Source organism: Convolutriloba macropyga, chromosome 8, assembly GCF_964194025.1.
Source record: "Convolutriloba macropyga chromosome 8, txConMacr16.3, whole genome shotgun sequence".
NCBI classification, from domain to species: domain Eukaryota; kingdom Metazoa; phylum Xenacoelomorpha; order Acoela; family Convolutidae; genus Convolutriloba; species Convolutriloba macropyga.
In genome coordinates, this window is record NC_134475.1 from 6,425,331 (window position 1) to 6,448,722 (window position 23,392).

The 23,392-nt window shown below is 34.8% G+C and overlaps 1 protein-coding gene across 1 annotated transcript in view; it reads left to right on the forward strand.

The window, feature by feature from the left end:
- Positions 1–23,392, forward strand: part of LOC142344415 (uncharacterized) — a 70,664-nt gene that overhangs the window by 27,336 nt on the left and 19,936 nt on the right. Inside the window, exons 10-13 of the mRNA XM_075396034.1 lie at positions 8,508–8,684; positions 9,262–9,526; positions 13,308–13,762; positions 14,125–14,181. Of these exons, the coding sequence (XP_075252149.1) occupies positions 8,508–8,684; positions 9,262–9,526; positions 13,308–13,762; positions 14,125–14,181 (954 nt within the window). The remainder of the gene's footprint in view (positions 1–8,507; positions 8,685–9,261; positions 9,527–13,307; positions 13,763–14,124; positions 14,182–23,392) is intronic.

Genomic DNA, 23,392 nt, shown 5'->3' on the forward strand with positions numbered 1-23,392 from the left:
CGCCATTGAAACTATTTAAGGCTTGAAATAGGGATACTGGGTAGTGTCTTAAGACAATGAATTGATTCTGAAGATTTGAATATCATGAATTTTAGCAAGATTTTGTTAATAATTGAATTTTTCTGTCCTTTTGTGAGTTATACGATCATTACTGGCCAATGAAAAGTTTCAAGTCTTGCAGGTGGGATACTTGACAGAACTCCAGAGACCAAAAATGATTTTGAACAGTTTGCCCATCGAAATTAACAATCTTGATATAAATTTTGCACTGCACAGTTGTGAAGCATTTGTTATATTTCTCGAGTTTATCTACCGTTTGTGGCAAGTTAGTCTCTTTCAAAGGCTTGTGCGTGAGTTAATGATATTATTGAACAGTGCCATATATGGCCTTCAGTTTAAAAGCTTCAAAACTTTTAGCAATTATTTGTTTAGTTTTTTTATTCTTTGTTTCTGAACTTTTGAGATTTGATCTTTTTGGCTGGGAATGTTCAATTGATCTGCTGGTCAGGTACATTAGTTCTGTTCATTGAATTCTTTGGATTGTATATCAGGACTTGTCCTCTGTTATGTTTTTTTTAATTCGTTGTCTCCATCGATGATTCTTGCGACCTTTGATATTTTCAATTTCAGTGACTTCTACTGCGTTGGAGTTTAAATGTGTGCGTGACATCATTTGTTCTGCTTTTAGGTCAATGTTGTTACTTTCCTCTCTCATAACTTCTGCACTCACTTAATGATTTTTAATTTTTATGAACATTTAGTAGTTAAAGATCAATACTGTGCATCTAAGGAGTGCCAAACATATGCCCTCATTCTTGAATAGAGTCTTGAGTTTTTGATTTCGATTGTTAATTTTGAAAAAGCTCTATTAGGGCTTTCTCCTTCTAGAGCGTATGTGTCTCGTAAAATTGACACTACGAGTCTAACCCAAAAATATAATGGCCTATTAATGGACTGGTGGTCAATCGGTCTATCATATTTCTTTAGTTGTTTCAATTCCATGGAAGGCCACAAACGTCTATCGTGGCTATTTTTCGGCAATATGCCGGCTATGTTTATCATTTTTTAAGTTATTAATTGCCGTTGAACAAAGTTCATAGCAATTACCTTAAACGTGTTGGTCTTTTTTATTCAAATTGTTTGACTTTTTGCGCTTTTCTTCTAGAACATTTTTTGACCTCATATGTGACTTTTTCATGCTTTCGTTCTTCATTTTTGAGTGATATCTATTGCTGAATCTATCTAGGTTAATGAAGTTTATTAATCGTCCATAGAATGGTTTTAACATTTTAAGGCCACAAATTTTTGCAGTTTTTTGATAAATTTTGAATAGGTTACTAAAAAATTTTTATTGTCCATAGAATGGTTTTAACATTTTAATGCCACAAATTTTGGCAATTTTTTTGATAAATTTTTCAAATTTCTTTCAAATTTTATAAGGATTTTTTAGGTTAGTAAATTTTTTTAATCGTTTCTTTAGGTTTTTCTAACCTCAATGGCCGAGAAAATTTTTCTAGATTTTGATAAGAGGTTACTGCATTGTTTCTTGTAATGGGGAATGTGCTTCGAGATTTTAATTTTATGAATTACAGCAATTTTAAAAGAAAATTTTGAAAGTTTATTTTTCCTCAGTGGCCAGGGAACCTCTTATAGGGTTTGCTAGTATGTTAGTGCATAGTTTCTAGATGTAACGGAACGATTTTCATGATTTGATTATCACGAATTTAAGCATTTTAAGAAAAGTATTTGCACTTTTTCGAGTTTTTTTTTGAATACTTATTTTTTTAAAAATTTTTTGCACCAGGGATCTCCGAGGTTTGATAATAAGCTGCTGCCTCGTTCCTAGAGTTAATGGAATGGTTATCTTTATTGTAATGACTCGATTTCCAGCAATATTTTGTTTTAATTTAATTTTTTTTCAAACTTCTTGAAAAATTATTTCGTTCCAAGTTTATTGATCTTGGAAAATTATTATGTTCCAAGTTATTATGTTCCAGCAATGTTTTGATTTAATTTAAGTTTTAGACCTCCTGTGTCTAATAATAGGTTATATTATAGTTTCTTGTGGTAATAGAATAATTTCGCACTTTTTAATATCACGAATTTTAACAATCTTTTGATAGAACTTGTAATTTCATGGAATGATCTTCAACATTTTAATACCATAAATTTTTTTGATGTTTTGCAAATTTTTTTCTAAGTCTTTGAAAATGTTTTTTTAGGTATTTCTATCCTGAATGGCCGAGGAATCTCCTCTAGGTTTTGATTATAGGTTACTGCATAATTTCTTGTGGTAATGGGGAGTGTGCTTCGAGATTTTAATATGAATTTAAGCGATTTTAAAAGAAAATTTTGAACGTTTTTTTTTCCTCAGTGACCAGGGAACATAGGGTTTGCTAGTATGTTAGTGCATAGTTTCTAGATGTAATGGAACGTTTTTCAAGATTTTAATATCACGAAATAGTGGTTATCATTGTTTTAATGACTCGAGTTCGAGCAATATTTTGATATAATTTAATTTTTTTTTTAATTTTCGAAAAATTTCGAAATTTTTCCAAATTTATGGATCTTTGAGCCATTGAAACTATTTAAGGCTTGAAATGGGGATACTGGGTAGTCTCCAAAGATGAAGTTAAACGATCATTATTGGCCATCGAAATGTTTCAAGTCTTGCAGATGGGTTACTTGGTAGAACTCCAGAGACAATAAATGCTTTTGAACATATTTCACTGTGAATTGCGGAAACTTTTCTGAAATTTGCACTTTCAATTTTTATATGATTTAATTACTAACGAGGCTGGAGAACTAGAAGTTGAAAATTCGAATCTCCTTATGGAAATTCCTAGATATATATCTCTCTCTCCCTCTCTCTGTGTCTGTCTGTCTGTCTCTCTCTCTCTCTCTCTCTCTCTCTCTGTAGGTTCGGGTTTCTTCCCTCTATTTCTAGTTCATGTTTTATCTCTCGCACACTATCTGTATCTTTCCTTAGCTCTTTTGCGGATGCCCCACTTCAGCTGCTGTTGTGGCGATATATCATTTATTACCCTCACCTCAAGCCCCTTCCAGTACACTAAAGGTAGCCTCACTAAACCGTGGCTAGCTACAGACGAAGTAAACCTCTCGCCGGTCATTTGAGGGGATTTCGGCGGACGTTAGTCGGTTATGTTTTGTACAATCCTACCAGTAATTTTTTGTTAAGCATCATTTTTTTGAACTAATAGCACAGAAAGGAGGTGTTTTTGTTTCAAATATTATGAATTTTGTAATTAAGCCTGTGATCTTTGAGCATTAATGATTTTTTGATTTATAATCAAAACATTTGCTGTTTGATCAGTATAAGATTTTGTAAACCTTAATTTTTTAAATCGAGATTTCTACAGAAGATTATACACCGCTCCTAAAACAAAGGAATTGGTTTTTTAAACAGATTCTACTATTTCAAGGAGTTTTCTATTTAATGGTTTTCAATTTTTAAATTTCAATAATTTTAGCGGATTTTTAAATCATTTATTACTTAAAACTTTTATTTTTTGGGTTTTTTGTAACAGTTTGAAGATTTTCTGCCCCAGGGGCCCAGGAATTTGCTCCAAGGCAGAGTTTGATAATAAAATACTGCATAGTTGCTAGAGGTAATAGAATGGTCATCATAATTTTAATAACACAAGTTTTAGAAAGTTTGATTAAATTTAAGGTTTTAGAATTTTCTGAAAATTATTGTTCCACGTTTATGGTTCCTGTGAGCCAATGAAGCTAATTCAAGGTTTCAAATAGAGATACTGGATAGTCTATGGAGACAATGAAATGGTTCTGAAGATAACACGAGTTCTTGCAAGATTTTGTTAAAATTTCTGATTTTCAAATTTTTTCAATTTTGTAATTTGTCAGCCCTCGGTGTCAAGAGAACTCCTCCTGTGTCTAATAATAGATTATATTATAGTTTCTATTGGTAATGGAATGGTTTCCTACTTTTTAATATCACGAATTTTAACAATCTTTTGATAGAACCTGCATTTTTAATTGCTCTCAAACGAAGTTTGTAGCAATTATATTAGTCCTGTTGATCTTTTTTTTTATGCGATTTTTCGCTTGACCGATTTTTCGTCTGACGCTTTTGACTTTTGGTCCTCAAAAACGGGATAAACACGTAGCGCCCAGTGGGCATTAAGTGCTCTTAGAGCCTTTCAGGTCTGTTTCAGCTCAAACTGTTACTTATACTTATGGTGTGAAGGGCGGTTCTGAGAGGTTGAGAACCCCCCCCCCCCCCCCCCGTTGACCCCCATCCCCACCGCGCTGTTGCCCCCCCCACCCAGTGCTGCCCCCATCAGCCCCCAGTGCACCCCCCCCCCCCCCCCCCGTGGCTAGCTACTGACGAAGCCAACCGCTCGCCGGTCGTTTGAGAGCAATTCGCCCGACGTTAGTCGGTTATGTTTTTCAAATTTTCGGACATTTATTGCCATTTAAGTTTTCCAACACTAGGGGCCAATGCACCTCGTCTAGGGTTTAGGAATAGGTTACTAAAAAATTTTTATTGTCCATAGAATGGTTTTAACATTTTAATGCCACAAATTTTGGCAATTTTTTTGATAAATTTTGCAAATTTATTTCAAATTTTATAAGGATTTTTTAGGTTAGTAAATTTTTTTAATCGTTTTTTTTAGGTTTTTCTAACCTCAATGGCCGAGGAATCTCCTCTAGGTTTTGATTGTAGCTTACTGCATAATTTCTTGTGGTAATGGGGAGTGTGCTTCGCGATTTTAATATGAATTTAAGCGATTTTAAAAGAAAATTTTGAAAGTTATTTTTTTTCCTCAGTGACCAGGGAACATAGGGTTTGCTAGTATGTTAGTGCATAGCTTCTAGATGTAATGGAATGTTTTTCAAGATTTTAATATCACGAAATAATGGTTATCATTGTTTTAATGACTCCAGTTCCAGCAATATTTTGATATAATTTAATTTTTTTTTAATTTTCGAAAATTTTCGAAATTTTTCCAAATTTATGGATCTTTGAGCCATTGAAACTATTTATGGCTTGAAATGGGGATACTGGGTAGTCTCTAAAGATGATGAAATGATACTGAAGATATTAATATGATGAATTTTAATAAGATTTTGGTAAAATTTGCAATTGTAAAATTTTTGAATTTCTGTCCTTTTCTGAGTTAAACGATCATTACTGGCCATCGAAACGTTTCAAGTCTTGCAGATGGGTTACTTGGTTGAACTCCAGGGACAATAAATGCTTTTGAACATTTTTCACTGAGAATTGCGGAAACTTTTGAAATTTGCACTTTCAGTTTTTATATGATTTAATTACTAACGAGGCTGGAAAACTAGAAGTTGCAGAGTCGAATCTCATTATGAAAATTCCTAGATATCTCTCTCTCTCTCTCTGTCGGTTCGGGTTTCTTCCCTCTCTCTCTGGTTCACGTTTTATCTCTCGCACACTATCTGTGTCTCTTTCCTTAGCTCTTTTGCTGATGCCCCACTTCAGCTGCTGTTGTGGCGTGATATCATCTATTACCCTCACCTCACGCCCCTTCCAGTAAGCTAAAGCTAGCCTCACTAAACCGTGGCTAGCTACAGACGAAGTCAACTTTTGGCCGGTCATTTGAGAGGATTTCGGCAGACGTTAGTCGGTTATGTTTTGGTATATTAGGCGAAACCGTTATGTGGAATCCTTAAAATATGTTGTGGGTAGTTTGTTCAATCCTACCAGTTAATTTTTGTTAAGCATCCATTTTTTTGAACTAATAGCTCAGAAAGGAGGTGTTTTTGTTTCAGATATTATGAATTTTGTAATTAAGCCTATGATCTTCAATAATTTTTTTATAATCAAAACATTTGCTGTTCGATCAGTATAAAATTTTGTAAACCTTAATTTTTTAAATCGAGATTTCTACAGAAGATTATACACCGCTCTTAAAATAAAAGAATTAATTTTTTAAAACAGATTCCACTGTTTTAAAGCGTTTTCTATATAATGGTTTTCAATGTTTAATTATCACTATTTTAGCGGATTTTTAAATCCTTTATATCTTAAAACTTTTACTTTTTTGTTTTCTTTGAAACAGTTTGAAGTTTTTCTGCTCCAGGGGCCCAGGAATTTGCTCCAAGGCAATGTTTGATAGTGAAATACTGCATAGTTGCTAGAATTAATGGAATGGTCATCAGTATTTTAATAACACAAGTTTTAGAAAGTTTGTTTAAATTTAAGATTTCAGATTTTTCAGAAAATTATTGTTCCACGTTTATGGTTCCTGTGGGCCAATGAAACTAATTCAAGGCTTCAAATACAGATACTGGATAGTCTATGGAGACAATGAAATGGCTCTGAAGATAACACGAGTTCTTGCAAGATTTTGTTAAAATTTCTGATTTTCAAGTTTTTTCAGTTTTGTAATTTGTCAGCCCTCGGTGTCAAGAGATTTCCTCCTGTGTCTAATAATAGGTTATATTATAGTTTCTTGTGGTAATAGAATAATTTCGCACTTTTTAATATCACGAATTTTAACAATCTTTTGATAGAACTTGTAATTTCATGGAATGATCTTCAACATTTTAATACCATACATTTTTTTTGATGTTTTGCAAATTTTTTTCTAAGTCTTTGAAAATGTTTTTTTTAGGTATTTCTATCCTGAATGGCCGAGGAATACCCTATAGGCTTTGATAATATGCTACTGCGTTTTTTCTAGTGGTAGTGGGGAATGTGCCTCGAGATTTTAATTTGAATTTAAGCGATTTTAAAAGAAAATTTTGAACGTTTTTTTTTCCTCAGTGACCAGGGAACATAGGGTTTGCTAGTATGTTAGTGCATAGTTTCTAGATGTAATGGAACATTTTTCAAGATTTGATTATCACGAATTTAAGCATTTTAAGAAAAGTATTTGCACTTTTTCGAGTTTTTTTTTGAATACTTATTTTTTTAAAAATTTTTTGCACCAGGGATCTCCGAGGTTTGATAATAAGCTGCTGCCTCGTTCCTAGAGTTAATGGAATGGTTATCTTTATTTTAATGACTCGATTTCCAGCAATATTTTGTTTTAATTTAATTTTTTTTCAAACTTCTTGAAAAATTATTTCGTTCCAAGTTTATTGATCTTGGAAAATTATTATATTCCAAGTTATTATGTTCCAGCAATGTTTTGATTTAATTTAAGTTTTTTTTTCAATTTTCTGAAAATTTATTATGTTCCAGGTTGATAGATCTTTGCGCCATTGAAACTAGTTAAGGCTTGAAATGGGGATACTGGGTAGTCTCTTAAGACAATGAATTGATTCTGAAGATTTGAATATCATGAATTTTAGCAAGATTTTGTTAATAATTGCAGTTTTTTATACTATTTTTGAATTTTTCTGTGCTTTTGTGAGTTATACGATCATTACTGGCTAACGAAAAGTTTCACGTCTTGCAGGTGGGATACTTGACAGAACTCCAGAGACCAAAAATTGTTTCAACATTTTTCCCAGCGAAATTAAGAATCTTGGTATGAATTTTGCACTTCGCAGTTTTGAAGCATTTTTCATATTTCTCGAGTTCATATACCGTTTGTGGCAAATTAGTCTCGTTCAAAGGCTTGTGTGTGAGTTAATGATTTTATTGAACAGTGTCATATATGGCCTTCAGTTTAAAAGCTTCAAAACTTTTAGCAATGATTTGTTTAGTTTTTTTATTCTTTTAGTTTCTCAACTTTTGAGATTTGATCTTTTTGGCTGGGAATGTTCAATTGATCTGCTGGTCAGGTACATTAGGTCTGTTCATTGAATTCTTTGGATTGTATATCAGGACTTGTCGTCTGTTATGTTTTTTTAATTCATTGTCTCCATCGATGATTCTTGCGACCATTGATATTTTCAATTTCAGTGACTTCTACTGCTTTGGAGTTTAAATGTGTGCGTGACATCATTTGTTCTGCTTTTAGGTCAATGTTGTTACTTTCCTCTCTCATAACTTCTGCACTCACTTAATGATTTTTAATTTTTATGAGCATTTTCCTAGCAATTGTTATAAACGTGTTGGTCTTTTTCATTCAAATTTTTTGTTTGAAATTTTGCACTTTTCTTCTAGAACATGCTTTGACCTCTCATGTGACTTTTTCACGCTTTCGTTTTTCATTTTTGAGTGATATCTATTGCTCTCACTATTGTTGCTAATATAAAGTTGGTTGCAGCATAGCAATAGTAAGGGCCAAATAGCACAGTCGGTAGTTCACATGGTTATTAAGCGGTTCAATGGTTCGAATCCCGGTGGGGGTCAAATGTTTTTGCACCCGCCTGTCGTTCGAGAGCAATTCTTCCGACAATAGTCGGTTTATGTTTTCAATGCCTTGGATTGTTATTCAGGACTTTTCCTCCCATGTTTTCTGTTTTTACCCATTGATGGGACCTGGGGCGACTAAGATTTATGTTCTAACATATTTAGAATTTATGCAACTTCGTCCTTCTTCCATACTTGACTTCTAATATTCTTTTGTTTCAAATGAATATTGTGTTGTTCTATAAAGGTGCGGGACAACCGATGACGAAGCAGATTCAAGTTCTGTAGTGACCTCAAAGAGTGGTATGTCCACTGCGAGTGGCGAGAGCAGCGATGATTGCAACAATGCTTGGATGTCAGCCAGCAGTCTGAACGAACAGCTCAATCCGAACTTTGAGTACATCAAGTGCAACTCCTGTAACAAGTTAGTACTAACTGCAGTATTAACTGTAACAAGTCAGTACTTGACTCAGAACGTGGATATTTTTATGCCAATTAATGAACGAGTTTAAATTGTTAGAGGACATTGGGTGAACGAATGAATTTTAATTGTGGGCAGACGTGAAAATGGCACTTAAATCAAAATGATTTCTATAAAAGTTTGACATATTTAGCAATCAGTGAAACAGTCACATCACGCACTCTGAAATCCAAGTACAAATTGTTTGAATGTTCAAATGGACATGTCATTAACACAAATGAAAATGTCATTTCTCGTGACTTTGACTACTGGTGAAAATTTCTATCAGAATGCTTATGCGTAGCCGCTGCTAGTAACTCGGTAAGTTTATAGACTGCTGCATTATTTGATCAAATATTTTTTCTCCAAGTTTTTCGGTTTTCTGACTACGGTAAACATTCTGGTTATAAAAACTAACGGAAAGAAAGGTCTCAAACCAGGTTTGGCCTATTAAGAAATGAGACGATATATGTAGCATCTTGTATTTTTTGATCAAGCATTTTATATTCGTTGGGGGTATAAAGCACGCTTTCTGTTCTAGATGGAGCCATAAACAGTGTGAGAAATTGACAGAGGAGCACTGTGATTTGATCAAACAAATGCTGACTAAAAGCCAACTGGTTCAACCCCCGAAGAGCGGCGGTGATGCTGCGTCAGCTGAAGTACGCGATGCTTCTGGTACTGCAGCTGATGTGAAGAATATTCGCTTCAATTTTCTCTGTTCTGGTTGTACAGCCGAACAGAATGAGACCTATGAAGGCGGAAGCAATTCATCGTGGATGGCAAAAGTGCAATTTTATCTCAAGGTACGACCCAAAATTACTTGCGTTATTTTGAACGCTTTTTCGCAATCGATATATTTGCATTGTCACCATCTTGTTTAATTGACTGCTAAATTTTGTTGAAGCGGTTAATGTATTGTCAATTATTAATAGCCGCTAAACGGTAGCTGGGGCTGTTATTGGCCTTCTTCTTTTGACCTAAAAGCGAAAGAAGGAAATTGCCGTGTGAACTATTTTTTTCCTTGAATGAAGCAGCGTGTTTGTATATGTACTTGTACTACATGAAAAGTTTTTTTTTTTACAGAATGCCGCATATAGATAACCATTTTTAGCCGTTTTCTCGTCCAATTGGCCCAGTTTTTTCGCTTATAATTTATTAGTTTTGCAGAAGTAATTGCTAATAGAAGCTGTATTAATATCTGAGCCCCTGAAATTGATGACAGTGTTTGAGACTCTAATAGTGCGTTTTAAATTCTGAATGAGCACATATTTCCCCATTTTTTAATTCATTTTTGGCTTTTCTTAAATTAATTTTGTTATATTTGTATCCTAAAGCGGATTTTTTCATTGATTGTTGCATATGGCAATTTACCTTTGATATTTCTGTTTTTGGTGTTTTTGTTTTTATAGAGCTTTAAACTTACTTGCCTAATTTTGGCAGTTTTTTGTCTAATTTTCAGTTTTTTGAAAACTAAATTACAAGAAAAAAGTCTTTTAATGCACTCTCTGGGATCCTACTTTTCTTTTACTATTAATTGAATGATTTTGTGGCGCTCAGCATTTAAAATTTTGCAGCTTTTTCCATAAGTGAAATTTTGAAAATTTTTTCAATTTTTTTGCAAAATATTTTGTGGTTTCCAATCTTTGAACTATGTTTCTACATTTTATTCTATAAAGGGGATAGCTATATAATTTATGCAAAATGAGGAAATGTAAATGTTTTTCTACTTCTTTTTTATTTGATTGTTATCTTTCGAAAATTCTGAACTAGTCTGTTTTTTCGTGTGCTCTTGTTTATGCCATTATTCTCCACTTTGTAGCATATATCAGTCTATCATTTGGTAGTTGAATTAAAGACTCATGCATGTAGGCTGTATTTACTATAAAGGATGCAAGATGTCTCTTTCCATGCAATTTTACAAAAAAAAGAATTTTTACAATTTTTTACTTTTCAAAAATAGATATTTGTGAGCTCAAGGCTTGGCTGTTATTTTTTTCCTGGAATGAAGCAGCGGATTTTGTTTGTATATGTACTTGTATTACATGAAAAGTTTTTTATGACAGAATGCCGCATATAGCTAACCATTTTTAGCCGTTTTCTTGTCCAATTGGCCCAGTTTTTTTGCTTAAAATTTATTAGTTTGGCAGAAGTAATTGCTAATAGAAGCTGTATTAATATCTGAACCCCTGAAAGTGATGACAAAGTGTTTGAGAGTCTAATAATGCGTTTTAAATTCTGAACGAGCACATATTTCCCCATTTTTTAATTCATTTTTGGCCTTTCTTAAATTAATATTTTGTTGTATTTGTATCCTTAAGCGGATTTTTTCATTGATCGTTGCATATGGCAATTTACCTTTGATATTTCTGTTTTTGGTGTTTTTGTTTTTATAGAGCTTTAAACTTACTTGCCTAATTTTGGCAGTTTTTTGTCTAATTTTCAGTTTTTTGAAAACTAAATTACAAGAAAAAAGTCTTTTAATGCACTGTCTGGGATCCTACTTTTCTTTTACTATTAACTGAGTCATTTTGTGGCGTTCAGCATTTGAAATTTTGCAACTATTTCCATAGGTGAAATTTTGAAAATTTTGTCAATTTTTTTGCAAAATATTTTGTGTTTTCCAATCTTTGAACTATGTTTCTACATTTTATTCTATAAAGGAGATAGCTATATAATTTATGCAAAATGAGGAAATGTTAATGTTTTTCTACTTATTTTTTATTTGATTGTTAACTTTCGAAAATTCTGAACTAGTCTGTTTTTTTCGTGTGCTCTTGCTTATGCCCTTATTCTCCACTTTGTAACATGTATCAGTCTATCATTTGGTAGTTGAATTAAAGACTCATGCATGTAGGCTGTATCTACTATAAAGGATGCAAGATGTTTCTTTCTATGCAATTTTACGAAAAAAAGAATTTTTACAATTTTTTACTTTTCAAAAATAGATATTTGTTAGCTCAAGGCTTGGCTGTTATTTTTTCCTTGAATGAAGCAGCGATTTTTGTTTGTATATTTACTTGTACTACATGAAAGGTTTTTTGACAGAATGCCGCATATAGATAACCATTTTTAGCCGTTTTCTCGTCCAATTGGCCCGGTTTTTTCGCTTATAATTTATTAGTTTGGCAGAAGTAATTGCTAATAGAAGCTGTATTAGTATCTGAACCCCTGAAATTGATGACAAATTGTTTGAGAGTCTAATAATGCGTTTTAAATTCTGAATGAGCACATATTTCCCCATTTTTTAATTCATTTTTGGCCTTTCTTAAATTAATTTTGTTATATTTGTATCCTAAAGCGGATTTTTTCATTGATTGTTGCATATGGCAATTTACCTTTGATATTTCTGTTTTTGGTGTTTTTGTTTTTACAGAGCTTTAAACTTACTTGCCTAATTTTGGCAGTTTTTTGTCTAATTTTCAGTTTTTTTAAAACTAAATTACAAGAAAAAAGTCTTTTAATGCACTCTCTGGGATCCTACATTTCTTTTACTATAAATTGAATGATTTTGTGGTGCTCAGCTTTTGAAATTTTGCAGCTTTTTCCATAAGTGAAAATTGAAAATTTTTTCAATTTTTTCTGCAAAATATTTTGTGGTTTCCAATCTTTGAACTATGTTTCTACATTTTTTTCTATAAAGGGGATAGCTATATAACTTATGCAAAATGAGGAAATGTAAATGTTTTTCTACTTATTTTTTATTTGATTGTTGTCTTCCGAAAATTCTGAACTAGTCTGTTTTTTCGTGTGCTCTTGTTTATGCTCTTGTTCTACACATTGTTGCCTGTATCAGTCTATCATTTGGTAGTTGAATTAAAGACTCATGCGTGTAGGCTGTATTTAACTATAAATGATGCAAGTTGTCTCTTTCGATGCAATTTTACAAAAAAAAATTGAAGTTTTAGAATTTTTTGTTTTTCTCCTTTTCAAAAATAGATATTTGTGAGCTCAAGGCTTGGCTGATTATTTTGTTTTCCTTGAATAAAGCAGCGGTTTTTCTCAAAAGTGCTCGCTCTCAAAAATGACTTCCTGACTCTGAAACTGACTATTCTCGACTTTGATTCAAAGAGCTAAGGTCAGGTGAATGTGTGTCACTCTAAATGAAATTCATTGGAGAGCAGCTAATAGAAGCAGCAATAACTTATACAGATTCCTAATCAAATTATTCCATCTCAGATGTCTATTTTGTCTGTTTCTGTTATTATCTTTTTGAGACTGCAGATCTACGAAGCTATTGCGGCTATTTTCTGGCAGTCTGCCAGCTATGTTTGTTGAGATTGTAGATCAAAAGTGACGCTTTATGCGGGAAATATCTTTCGGGAAAAAGAATAAGAGTTTTTGTCCATTTGCAGAATTTGTGACTATTGTTTGGGTAATCATGTTATTTGTTTTATTTAATTTTTGTGTGGTGTTCTTTCATTTAGAATTCTTGCTCTGGGAAAAAAGTTCAGATATTGTGAATAATAAGAAAATGAACTTGCCGATGTTGACCTGATGATTTGTTTGCGATTACGCAGAAACCATGTCATTACATATTTGTTCTATATCTTCATATAGCATTTCTTTTACTTACAATCGTTTTAGTCTGGCTTGAAAAGCATCATGGCGTCTCTCCTCCGCAACAAAAAATGTCATCATCTGGTGGTTGTGAAACCGGCTTCTGTTACCCAAGAAAACAACCTAACACTTAATAACGACAGAGCTAAATCAGTTCCAGTGGGTAGCAAAGAAATTGGGTTGAAAGCTCTAGTTCCAGCCACTAAAAATGGAGAATTCAAAACGCTTCTACAGTTTCATGAAGCCATTTTAGAAATTGTGAAATTTGGGGTTGAAGTACAACAAAGTAAGCATCTGTCATCAACTGAAGAGTTTGTCAAATCATATCACGCAGAGATGAAACGATCGTTTCCATTTGCCAATCTTCCGGTTATTGACGTTCAGAGAATACAACGGGAGCTTAAACAGAAGAAGCTGCTACTGGGAAACATCATGAATTCTATTGACAACACGAAGATTGCTGCTATCCAGATTGAGCACAGGTAATATATTTCCTTAAGTTTAATTGTTAATTGATCTCGAACGAACTTTGAGGCCATCATTGTAAGCGTGTTTTTTGACTAAGTTTTAGCTTGACCGCTTTTCTAGAACATTCTTCGACTTCGCAAGAGACTTCTTCACGCTTATCTTCTTTTTTGAGAGATCTCAATTGCTCTCACTCGGAAATAAAATTGTTGCTAAAATGGTTTGAATCCCCACCCACAAAGAAAAATTTATCGAAGCTACAACCTCTGAATTAACTTGCGCCGCCTGTCGTTCGAGAGCAATTTGTCCGACGTTAGTCGGTTTGTGTTCGTTTAATTTGTACAGTTAACATTGTTGCTTACAAAAAAGTATTTTTCAGCTATTGCTTGTCAGGTGCACGATGCTTCGATCCGATGGAAGTTGCGCAATCTTCAAAGTTAGTACAATTTTCCTACTCTTTGTTGCCCCTAAGTCCTTTGTATTTTCTGTGCTAGTTGATTGTAACCCGTTAGATTTTAAGCTTAAATACCATCGTGGAATTAGTTCACAGGGAAACCATTGAGTGCCTGGGTTGAGATTGTTTTCGTTTCGCTAAATTCTGAAATCTGCACCTTTCTGCATCAACTTCTTTTTAATCACCTGAGCTCTTTGTTGACATCTTAATGTTCAGGTAATAATTTGTCACATGCACTCGAAGTTTATTATATCGATCTCATGAAAACATCGATGTTTTCGCCTAACGATCTTTTTAACGAAATTCGTCATTGCTTTTTAGCCGACTTTTCAATATTTATTATGAAGAATATGGATTGCTCCCGAAAGAAAATAGCAATTATTTGGTCCATGCTGGTATTTTTAATCCATTTTTCAGTTGATTGATAGCCGCCGTCAGCCTCTCAACGGCTATTATTTAGGCGCTCTCATTTTTAAAATCCAAAGAAATTGGATTGTGTTGGTGCGCTGTGTTTTTTTGATGTTTTCATACATTTTTCAATGACTTTGATCTTTCATAACGGATAAACAGGTACAGCCCAGCGGGCATGAACTTTCATTAGAGACCCAAAGTGGGCTTTAATAGTCCTGCAAGCAAGAGCATAGAGTGGTGCAGCTTCTGGAATGGCCTAATTTAAGGTTAAAAGGTCATCTTTAGGAATTTTTAGCCTCAGAATGGTGCAATTTTTCATGTTGTTTTTGTGATTTTTGTTTTTATTAATAGCCCCGTCAGCAATTCCCGGAGGCTATTATTGCGCTCCTATTTTTTTTTCAAAATCGTCTAAAAGATTTTTAATTCGTCTTACCCGACTTCTTGGAATTGACTTTTTCAATGACTTCAGTGACTTCTACTGCTTTGCAGTTCGTGACGTCATTTCTACTTTTAGGTCAATTGCGTGACTTACCTCACTAAAAAAATGACTTCTGAGCTCACTTATGGAACTATAAATTTTATGAACACTTACTAATTAAAGGTCAATAGTGTGCATCTAAGTAGTGCCAAACTTATATGCCCTAATTCTTGTCTATTAGAGTCTGGTCAATCTGTATCTTATTTCTTTAGTTGTTTCAATTCATGGTAGGCGCAAGCGTCTATCGCGGCTATTTTCCGGCAATATGCTGGCTATGTTTAGTCTGAGGTAGACGTTTTCAAGTCTTTTGCTAGACAAAATTACTTATAGCCATTTTATGAGCTATACGTTTTGTTACTACAAACACGCAAAATGGTACTAGTTTTTTGAAAGTTTTTGTCATTTTTTTAAAGTTTTTCCAGCCTCAGGGGCCAGGGAATCTCTTTTAAGGTTGAATTTTGACATACACTTGAATTTTGACATACACTTGAATTTTGACTTCTTTCTTTTCGATTAACTGCTCTAGAATGTTGACTTCTCTTTTGAACAATGGACTTTAACAGTTGCTTAGTTTAATTTATGTCAATTAGGAAGTGCTGGCGAAATTTAAGGGCAATAGGTAATTTGGGGACGTTTTTCGCATAGCAGTGCACTCTCCCTATGCAAGCTACGGACACCTCCCCTGCTGCCTATCCACCACCTACTCACAATCTGAAACTAATAAATTGTATATGCATTATTCTAAAACCCTGTTTTTATTAAAAATAAACCTTTCCTTTTTTTCTTCAATTTTTCTGATTCAGGTAAAATTAGTGAAGTGTTTATATTGTACGACTCTTTGAGTCGATTCCTGTTTTCTTCTGGGCATATTTTTCATATGAAATTTATTGTACTGCCAACTTTTCTTTTTAGTGGTTTTTGTCTGGGCCATTTGACTTTTGTCCTCACTAACTGGATAAACCATTAAAGCCGGGAAAACATTAAGTGCTCTGAAAGCCTTACGACTCATTCTTCTCTAAGCATGCGATTCACCGAAACTGTTTAACAGACGTTTTATTCATTGGTTGAATGGTTACTCTTTGAACCTCTCTTACTTAACGCCGTCACTTAAACCCCCAATCCGCGCGTAACCTAGCACGCTCTCCTCAACCAAGCGCTCACCACTCACCCACCCCTTCCCACTTGCTCACCCTCGCCTCCTTAATAAGGTAAAGCTAGCCTCCCTAAGACGCAGCTAGCTACTGGCGAAGCCAACCGTTGACCAGTCGTTTCAGAGTAATTCGCGCAGCGTTAGTCGGTTATGTTTGCAGTTTTAAGTTCTCAATTGCTTCGAAATAAAGTTTTATTAATAGCCGCTTCCTCAATTCTAGGCGGTTATTATAGCGCTTCTAAATTTTTTTTACAATTCAAAGAATTTGAATTGTATTGGGGCGCTGTCTTTTTTTTAAGATTGTTCACACATTTTCATGATTTTTGAAGTCCCACTTGCTCACCCTCGCCTCCTTAATAAGGTAAAGCTAGCCTCCCTAAGACGCAGCTAGCTACTGGCGAAGCCAACCGTTGACCAGTCGTTTCAGAGTAATTCGCGCAGCGTTAGTCGGTTATGTTTGCAGTTTTAAGTTCTCAATTGCTTCGAAATAAAGTTTTATTAATAGCCGCTTCCTCAATTCTAGGCGGCTATTAAAGCGCTTCTAAATTTTTTTTACAATTCAAAGAATTTGAATTGTATTGGGGCGCTGTCTTTTTTTAAGATTGTTCACACATTTTCATGATTTTTGAAGTCAAATTGGAGTAGTGATTTTGGTCACGCCGAAACAGGAAGTGAAGCGAAAAAGCGAGTGGTTTTGCGGCGTGAAATTTTTTCGCTCTAAATTTTAACTATACTGAGAAAACGGTGTTTGAACAAAAATTCGCTTTCTGGCTAGTGGTTTGTTGTTCACATGCGGCAATTTCACTTTGATTTTTACTGTTTTTTTCGGTTTTTTGGATCGGAGTTTTCCCAATCCATTCATATTCCGTTCTAGGTCTAGTTTTTTGTTTAGTCAATGAAAGTTCTTTGAATTGTACGTCAGGACTTGTCCTGCTATGTTTTTTACCATTCAAAGAATTTGAATTGTATTGGGGCGCTGTCTTTTTTTAAAGATCTGTTCACACATTTTCATGATTTCTGAAGTCAAATTGGCGTAGTGATATTGGTCACGCCGAAACAGGAGGTGGAGCGAAAAAGCGAGTGGTTTTGCGGCGTGAAATTTTTTCGCTCTAAATTTTAACTATAGTGAGAAAACGGTGTTTGAACAAAAGTTCGCTTTCTCGCTAGTGGTTTTTTTGTTCACATGCGGCAATTTCACTTTGAGTTTTAGTGTTCGATTCTCTGGATTGTTTTTTTATCTAAATGGTTTTCCCAATCCATTCAGAGTTCGTTCTAGGTCTAGTTTTCTGTTTAGTCAATGAAAATTCTTTGAATTGTACGTCAGGACTTGTCCTGCTCTGTTTTTTACTTCGTCTAACAGATTTTTGTTTCGTCTTACCGTGACTTCTTGGAATTGACTTTTTCAATGACTTACCTCACTCAAAGAATGACTTCTGAGCTCATTTATAAAACTTTAAATTTTATGAACATTTTCTTAATAAAGGACAATAGTGTGCATCTAAGTAGTGCGAAACATATATGCCCTAATTCTTGATTATTAGTCTTGAGTTTTTGATTTCGAATATTAATTTTGGTATCTTTTCCCTTTGTGCCCCCCCCCCCAAAAAAATGCACGTGCATCGGGGGGGGGGGGGGGGTGCAAATAATATGCGACCACTAAGCTGAGGGGGCACAAACGCAAAAGATCATAATTTTAAAAGCCCTATTAGGGCTTTCTCCTTATAGTGCTTATGTGTCTCCAAAAAAATGACAGTCCGAAGCTAACCTAAAAAGTCTAGTGGTCTATTAAAGGACTGGTGGTCGATCTGTCTATTTTATATCCATAGTTGTTTCAATTCATGTAACGCCACAAGCGTCTATCGCGGCTATTTTCCGGCAATCTGCCGGCTATGTTTATAGCTGCGAAGCTGTAAGCTGAGCAGAGCTATATTGCGGTGCTCTTGGTTTTTTACAATTCAAAGACTTGTATCGGGGCTCTATCTTAAAGTTATGTTCACACATTTTTATGATTTTGAAGTCAAATTGGAGTAGTGATTTTGGTCACGCCGAAACAGGAAGTGAAGCGAGAAAGCGAGTGGTTTTGCGGCGTGGTTTCGCTCTAAATTTAAAGTAGAGTGAGAAAACGGTGGTTTTTAATGGTTTTCCCAATCCAGTCATAGTTCATTCTAGGCCTAGTTTTTTGTTTGAACCAAAATTTGCTTTCTCGCTAGTGGTTTTTTTGTTCACATGTGGCATTTTGGCTTTGTGTTTTTTTTAATCTGGTTTAATTTTTGTGATCTGGTTTTTCTGAAATGGTTTTCCCAATTCTCTCAAATTCCGTTTTTGGTGTAGTCTTTTGTTCAGTCAATAAAAATTCTTTTACTGTTTTTTGTTCACTTGTGGCAATTTCACTTTGATTTTTTCTTTTTTTCGATTTTTTGGATCGGAATTTTTTCTTAATGGTTTTCCCAATCCAGTCATAGTTCATTCTAGGCCTAGTTTTTTGTTTGAACCAAAATTTGCTTTCTCGCTAGTGGTTTTTTGTTCACATGCGGCATTTTGACTTTGTGTTTTGTTTTTTTTTTTGATCTGGTTTAATTTTTTTGATCTGGTTTTTCTGAAATGGTTTTCCCAATTCTCTCAAAGTCCGTTTTAGGTCTAGTCTTTTGTTCAGTCAATAAAAATTCTTTGAATTGTACGTCAGGCCTGGTCCTGTCATGTTTTTTTAATTCGCTCTACCTTTTTGATCACGTTCATTCTAGGCCTAGTTTTTTTGTTTGAATCAAAGTTCCCTTTCTCTCTAGTGGTTTTTGTTCTTATGCTGCATTTTGATTGTTTTTTTTTCTATTTTTTTAAAATGGTTTTCTCCAATCACACATAGTCCGTTCTAGGTCTGGTCTTTTGTTTAGTTAATGAAAATTCTTTGAATTGTACGTCAGGACTTGTCCTGCTATGTTTGTTTTGTCTCGTCGTCTGACGCTCTTTTTCGTTTTAGATTTGTTCGCACAGCAAAGCTGAAAATGTCAAATTTTTGGAATGACCTCTTACTAACGGCGTTTGCGCGCGTGACGCCTTTTTTCATTCTCTCTCTAGCAACGATTTTAAGATCATTTGCGTGATTACATTTTGATCATACGTGACTTACCTCACTCACTAAAATGACTTCTGCACTTTAAAACTAAGTTTAATTTGAAATAGTTTAAGGTCAAAGGAACTTTATGTGCAGTAAAGGTCTCTAATAAAAGGCTTCTGCGGAAGGAATGTTTACAAGCTTTATCAAATTATCGCTGAATGTTTTTGAGTGGTGAGTAGTAAAATTTGGGGTGGTCTACCGCACAGAAAATGTCTCCCTTCACCAATTAGTCTCGAACCCAATCATTTGGTGCTTTATATACCTTTTAGTTGTTTCTTATAGCTTTTTAGCCTAAACCACCGTACTACAGGAGCATCTTTTTGGCACATTTTTTGGCAAACATATACCAAACTTCATCGAGGTTAGTTCATACAAAGTTCGTTTATTAGCTCATTATTCACTGCTTTATCTTTGTGTTTGACATATTGCAAATTGACCAGTTTGCTTGATGTCCGTTGTGCTTCTTTGTCTTGTGTGCTCAATTTACCGAATCTTTATTTGGTGAAAATAAAAATGAATCCAAAACAATTCAACAGTAGACAAAAGAAGACAATAAAATTTTCATTGTCTGATTTTCATTCATCACATTTTGTGTTTTGGCCTCGTCAAATCAAACCAACTTTATCTAGAATTGTCTAATGAAATCAACCCGAAATCGATCGTCTTATGCTGAAGTACGAAATACAAAATTTGAACCAAAGATTTCAAATTTAGATGGAGTTGTTTTGCATTAATAAGAGAATTAAACAAAATATAGTACTACAACAGTATTAGTGTATACACTTTCCACAAAGTTACAAGTTTTCAATTTCTTGATTAAGTTTCTAAAGTTCTAATCTGATGATTCTCTGAAATTTATTAGAGGCAAATCATCCTCTGACGCCAAGTCAACAACCGCGGGTGGGTTGTTTTCGCTCTCACTCTTTACCCTTTTGGTTGGTTTTATTTCAGCAATAGGAATCATTCGTTTAGTGATTCTCTCTCGTTTCGCTCGATTGTACTGTCTGTGGTAGATCATTAGGGCTGTAAATTCTCGCAAATGCATTGCCGTATACCTAAGCTCCCACATATCTCCATTTAGGCAAAATTTCTTAAAGTAGAAGAAGACACTCAAGATGATGTCCTGGGGGTCAAAGTATTTGACCGCGAACCGGTAGTACGTGGTGTCGGAATCTAAATAGAAACAAAATTATCTAGACATTTATCTATCAATCCTATTGCTTACATCAAGCCAGCCATATACCGTTTTAAAACTTGTTACCCCCAACCTATAGCAGACTACAGCATAGATGAAACAAATTATTACCCTTTATATCGCGAATCACTTCGCAGTTCTTACTGTCAACCCGCATTCGCTCGCAAGCGTTGAAGTTAACCACAATTCTCCCCTCACTATTGAATTTCCCCTCACTGATAACTTTCAATATGTCCGAATCAAGGGTACACGAATCCATTACTTCTGTGAAGTGGTGCTCAGGCACCGAAACTGATTGGTTTAGATACCGTTCACTGTTCGCAAACTTGAACAGTGTGATCTCGATATTGCTCCCGTCCTCCGATTGATCTCGTGACACTCTAAGCAATCGCGTTGACGTTCGATATTCGAAGAAGTATCCCGCTGTACTTTCCATGCCTGACCAGTTTGATTCGTTTAGATTTTAACTTTGAGTGACGAGATGAATCGGTTGCTCGCTGGCCTCCTTTTATAGTGGTTATCTTTTTGCGATAATTCTAATTGTTTGCATAAAATAAAAATATCTTGGCATTTTAATAGCTGGGGGATCACAATATTCCGTATTCATACCTTGAGCACCCCATTGTGGCGTAAATATGATTACTTTAGTTAATTATATCTTTTGGCGTGAACAAATTCTCCTTTGATGACACGGAAATGCGAATATTTCAATTATCTTAATTCAACTTTCTTTAATAAATCAGGAACTCTTATCATTTGCGGTTGTCTGATTTCAATACCCGAGGCCAAGCTATACTCATAGGTTTTATTTCTCAACTGCTTAAACCTCTGAATAGTAACACTAATCTCTCTCTGACTTTCTCTCCTTCTACTGTGAAACAAAGATCGCAAAATATAATAGAATTCTACGAGGTGAGGGTTTTTGGTGTCAAAGACAAACTCTGTTAAAAGATGTTAGGTGTTTGGGATGTTAAAGAATTTCACAAAAAAAAATTATTGAAGGAATTGGGGTTTTAGGAACTTTATGCCAGGTGCTCCCGAAGAGCAAAGCTCTTCCTTTTTTTAACCAAGAAAGAAGAACGAAGTTCTTCCTTTGCGTCTGAGCTTATCTTTTTTTGCGTAAATAAATTATCAAGTGTATGGTCAGCACCATACTGATTTCGGATTGCAAACGTTTTTTATTTAAAATGAACCTGGAAGGAGTTCTTATTGGTATCATCATTTATCACAGCTCCTATCATTAATATTTTTGCCGTTCTTTTTAAATTTAGTATAGTATGATCCCGTCGTTTTTCTTTGCGTCGCGCTCTTCTCTTTAAAGCTGTTCTGCTTTAGTTGAATATGGATGGTGCTTGCAAATGCTCAAAGGTATCTTTAAATTTTAATTATGGAGCAAATACTCCTGTTTATATGATCAGACTGCCTCGCAAGCAGCAGGAACTTTATGCCAAGAGAATTCGAAGAGTTGTGCTCTTCCGTATTTTGAGAGAAAGACGGTTGGAATTGTCCTAAAATTGTACGCACTCATTAGTCGTCCTGGCCGTCACGGGACGGACCGTTTATGTCTTAGAAAAATATAAACTAAACAAGAGCTAAAAGAATGCATCAAATTTTTTGGAACATATCATTCACATCCTTTTAGCTCTTGTTTAGTTTACATATTTTTACTTGTAAAAGAGACTTAAGAGTTCAGTGTTCAGTTTTCTTGGTGTTGTGAAAGATCTGCTGGTTGCAAAAAGGACAGAATGAAATAATTTGATGATCAATGTTGATAATCAAATTATTTGGTTTTGTTCTTTTTGTTTCCTGCAGTTCTCTTATACCTCACCAAGGGTACTGAAACCTCCCTCTGGCTTTTGTCAGACCTGGCTACCTCTCGTCGAAGGGACCAGGCAGAAGTCGGGTGGAGGATAGTTAGGAAACAGACTTCGAAAAACTTCAGTTGTTCGGTGTCTGTTTCTAGACTATCCTCCACCCCCCTTCGGGACTAAAACTTACAAAAGATGCTTGGCTTCCCGGTTTTCAATAAACTGGACCCTCGCATCTTTTCTGGCGCTGTTCATAGAACAACGCCAGAGCTTTCCTTGTGGCCAAACTGCTACAAGGATTGCAGGATAATCGAACAAAAATTGTTCCTGATCCTCTAACTAATTTTAATCAGAATTTCTTTGGAAGGCGTGTCTTGCTAGTTAAAGCCTTGCCAGACTTAACTTAGGCATATTTTGTTAGTGACATCCGGATAAATCTCTATAATAAATTTTGGTTTAGGAATTATGGTGAAATGCGACTTTTGCAACGAAAACTTTTCGAAACGACAAGACCTTCTTACTCATAAACATCAAAAGCACTCCGAGCTTCCTGATACAACTTTTCGATGCGGTCATTGCCCAACAAATTTTACGCTTGCCAAAAATTTAGTACGTCATCTCAAGAATATTCATAAATATAATCGTTCGGTAAGATGCACCTCTTGTCAAACGTTCTTCGGTCTTGAAGAGGACTGGCAGAATCACTGCTCTGCCGAACATTCAGTTGTCGCTTCTACACGTAGAACTAATCCATCTGAAATACAGCAGAGCCATGAGTTTGTATTGGAGCGTGAGAGAAAAGCTGTGCGAGAACATTTTCAGTCTTTTCGATTGAAAATGACAAACGACTCTAGCTTCGACCCTTTTGAGTTCCTTGTGAATAACGAAACTGCCATTGAAGAATTTGTTAGCAAAAAGTTGGAGACTATGATTACAATTAAGTTTGGAATTTGCATTGAAGTAAGTTTCGTCAAGCCCTTAACAGACGATAGCACTGTCTGCTACTTCCACAGTCCAATGGAAAGTCTCTCAACAACTC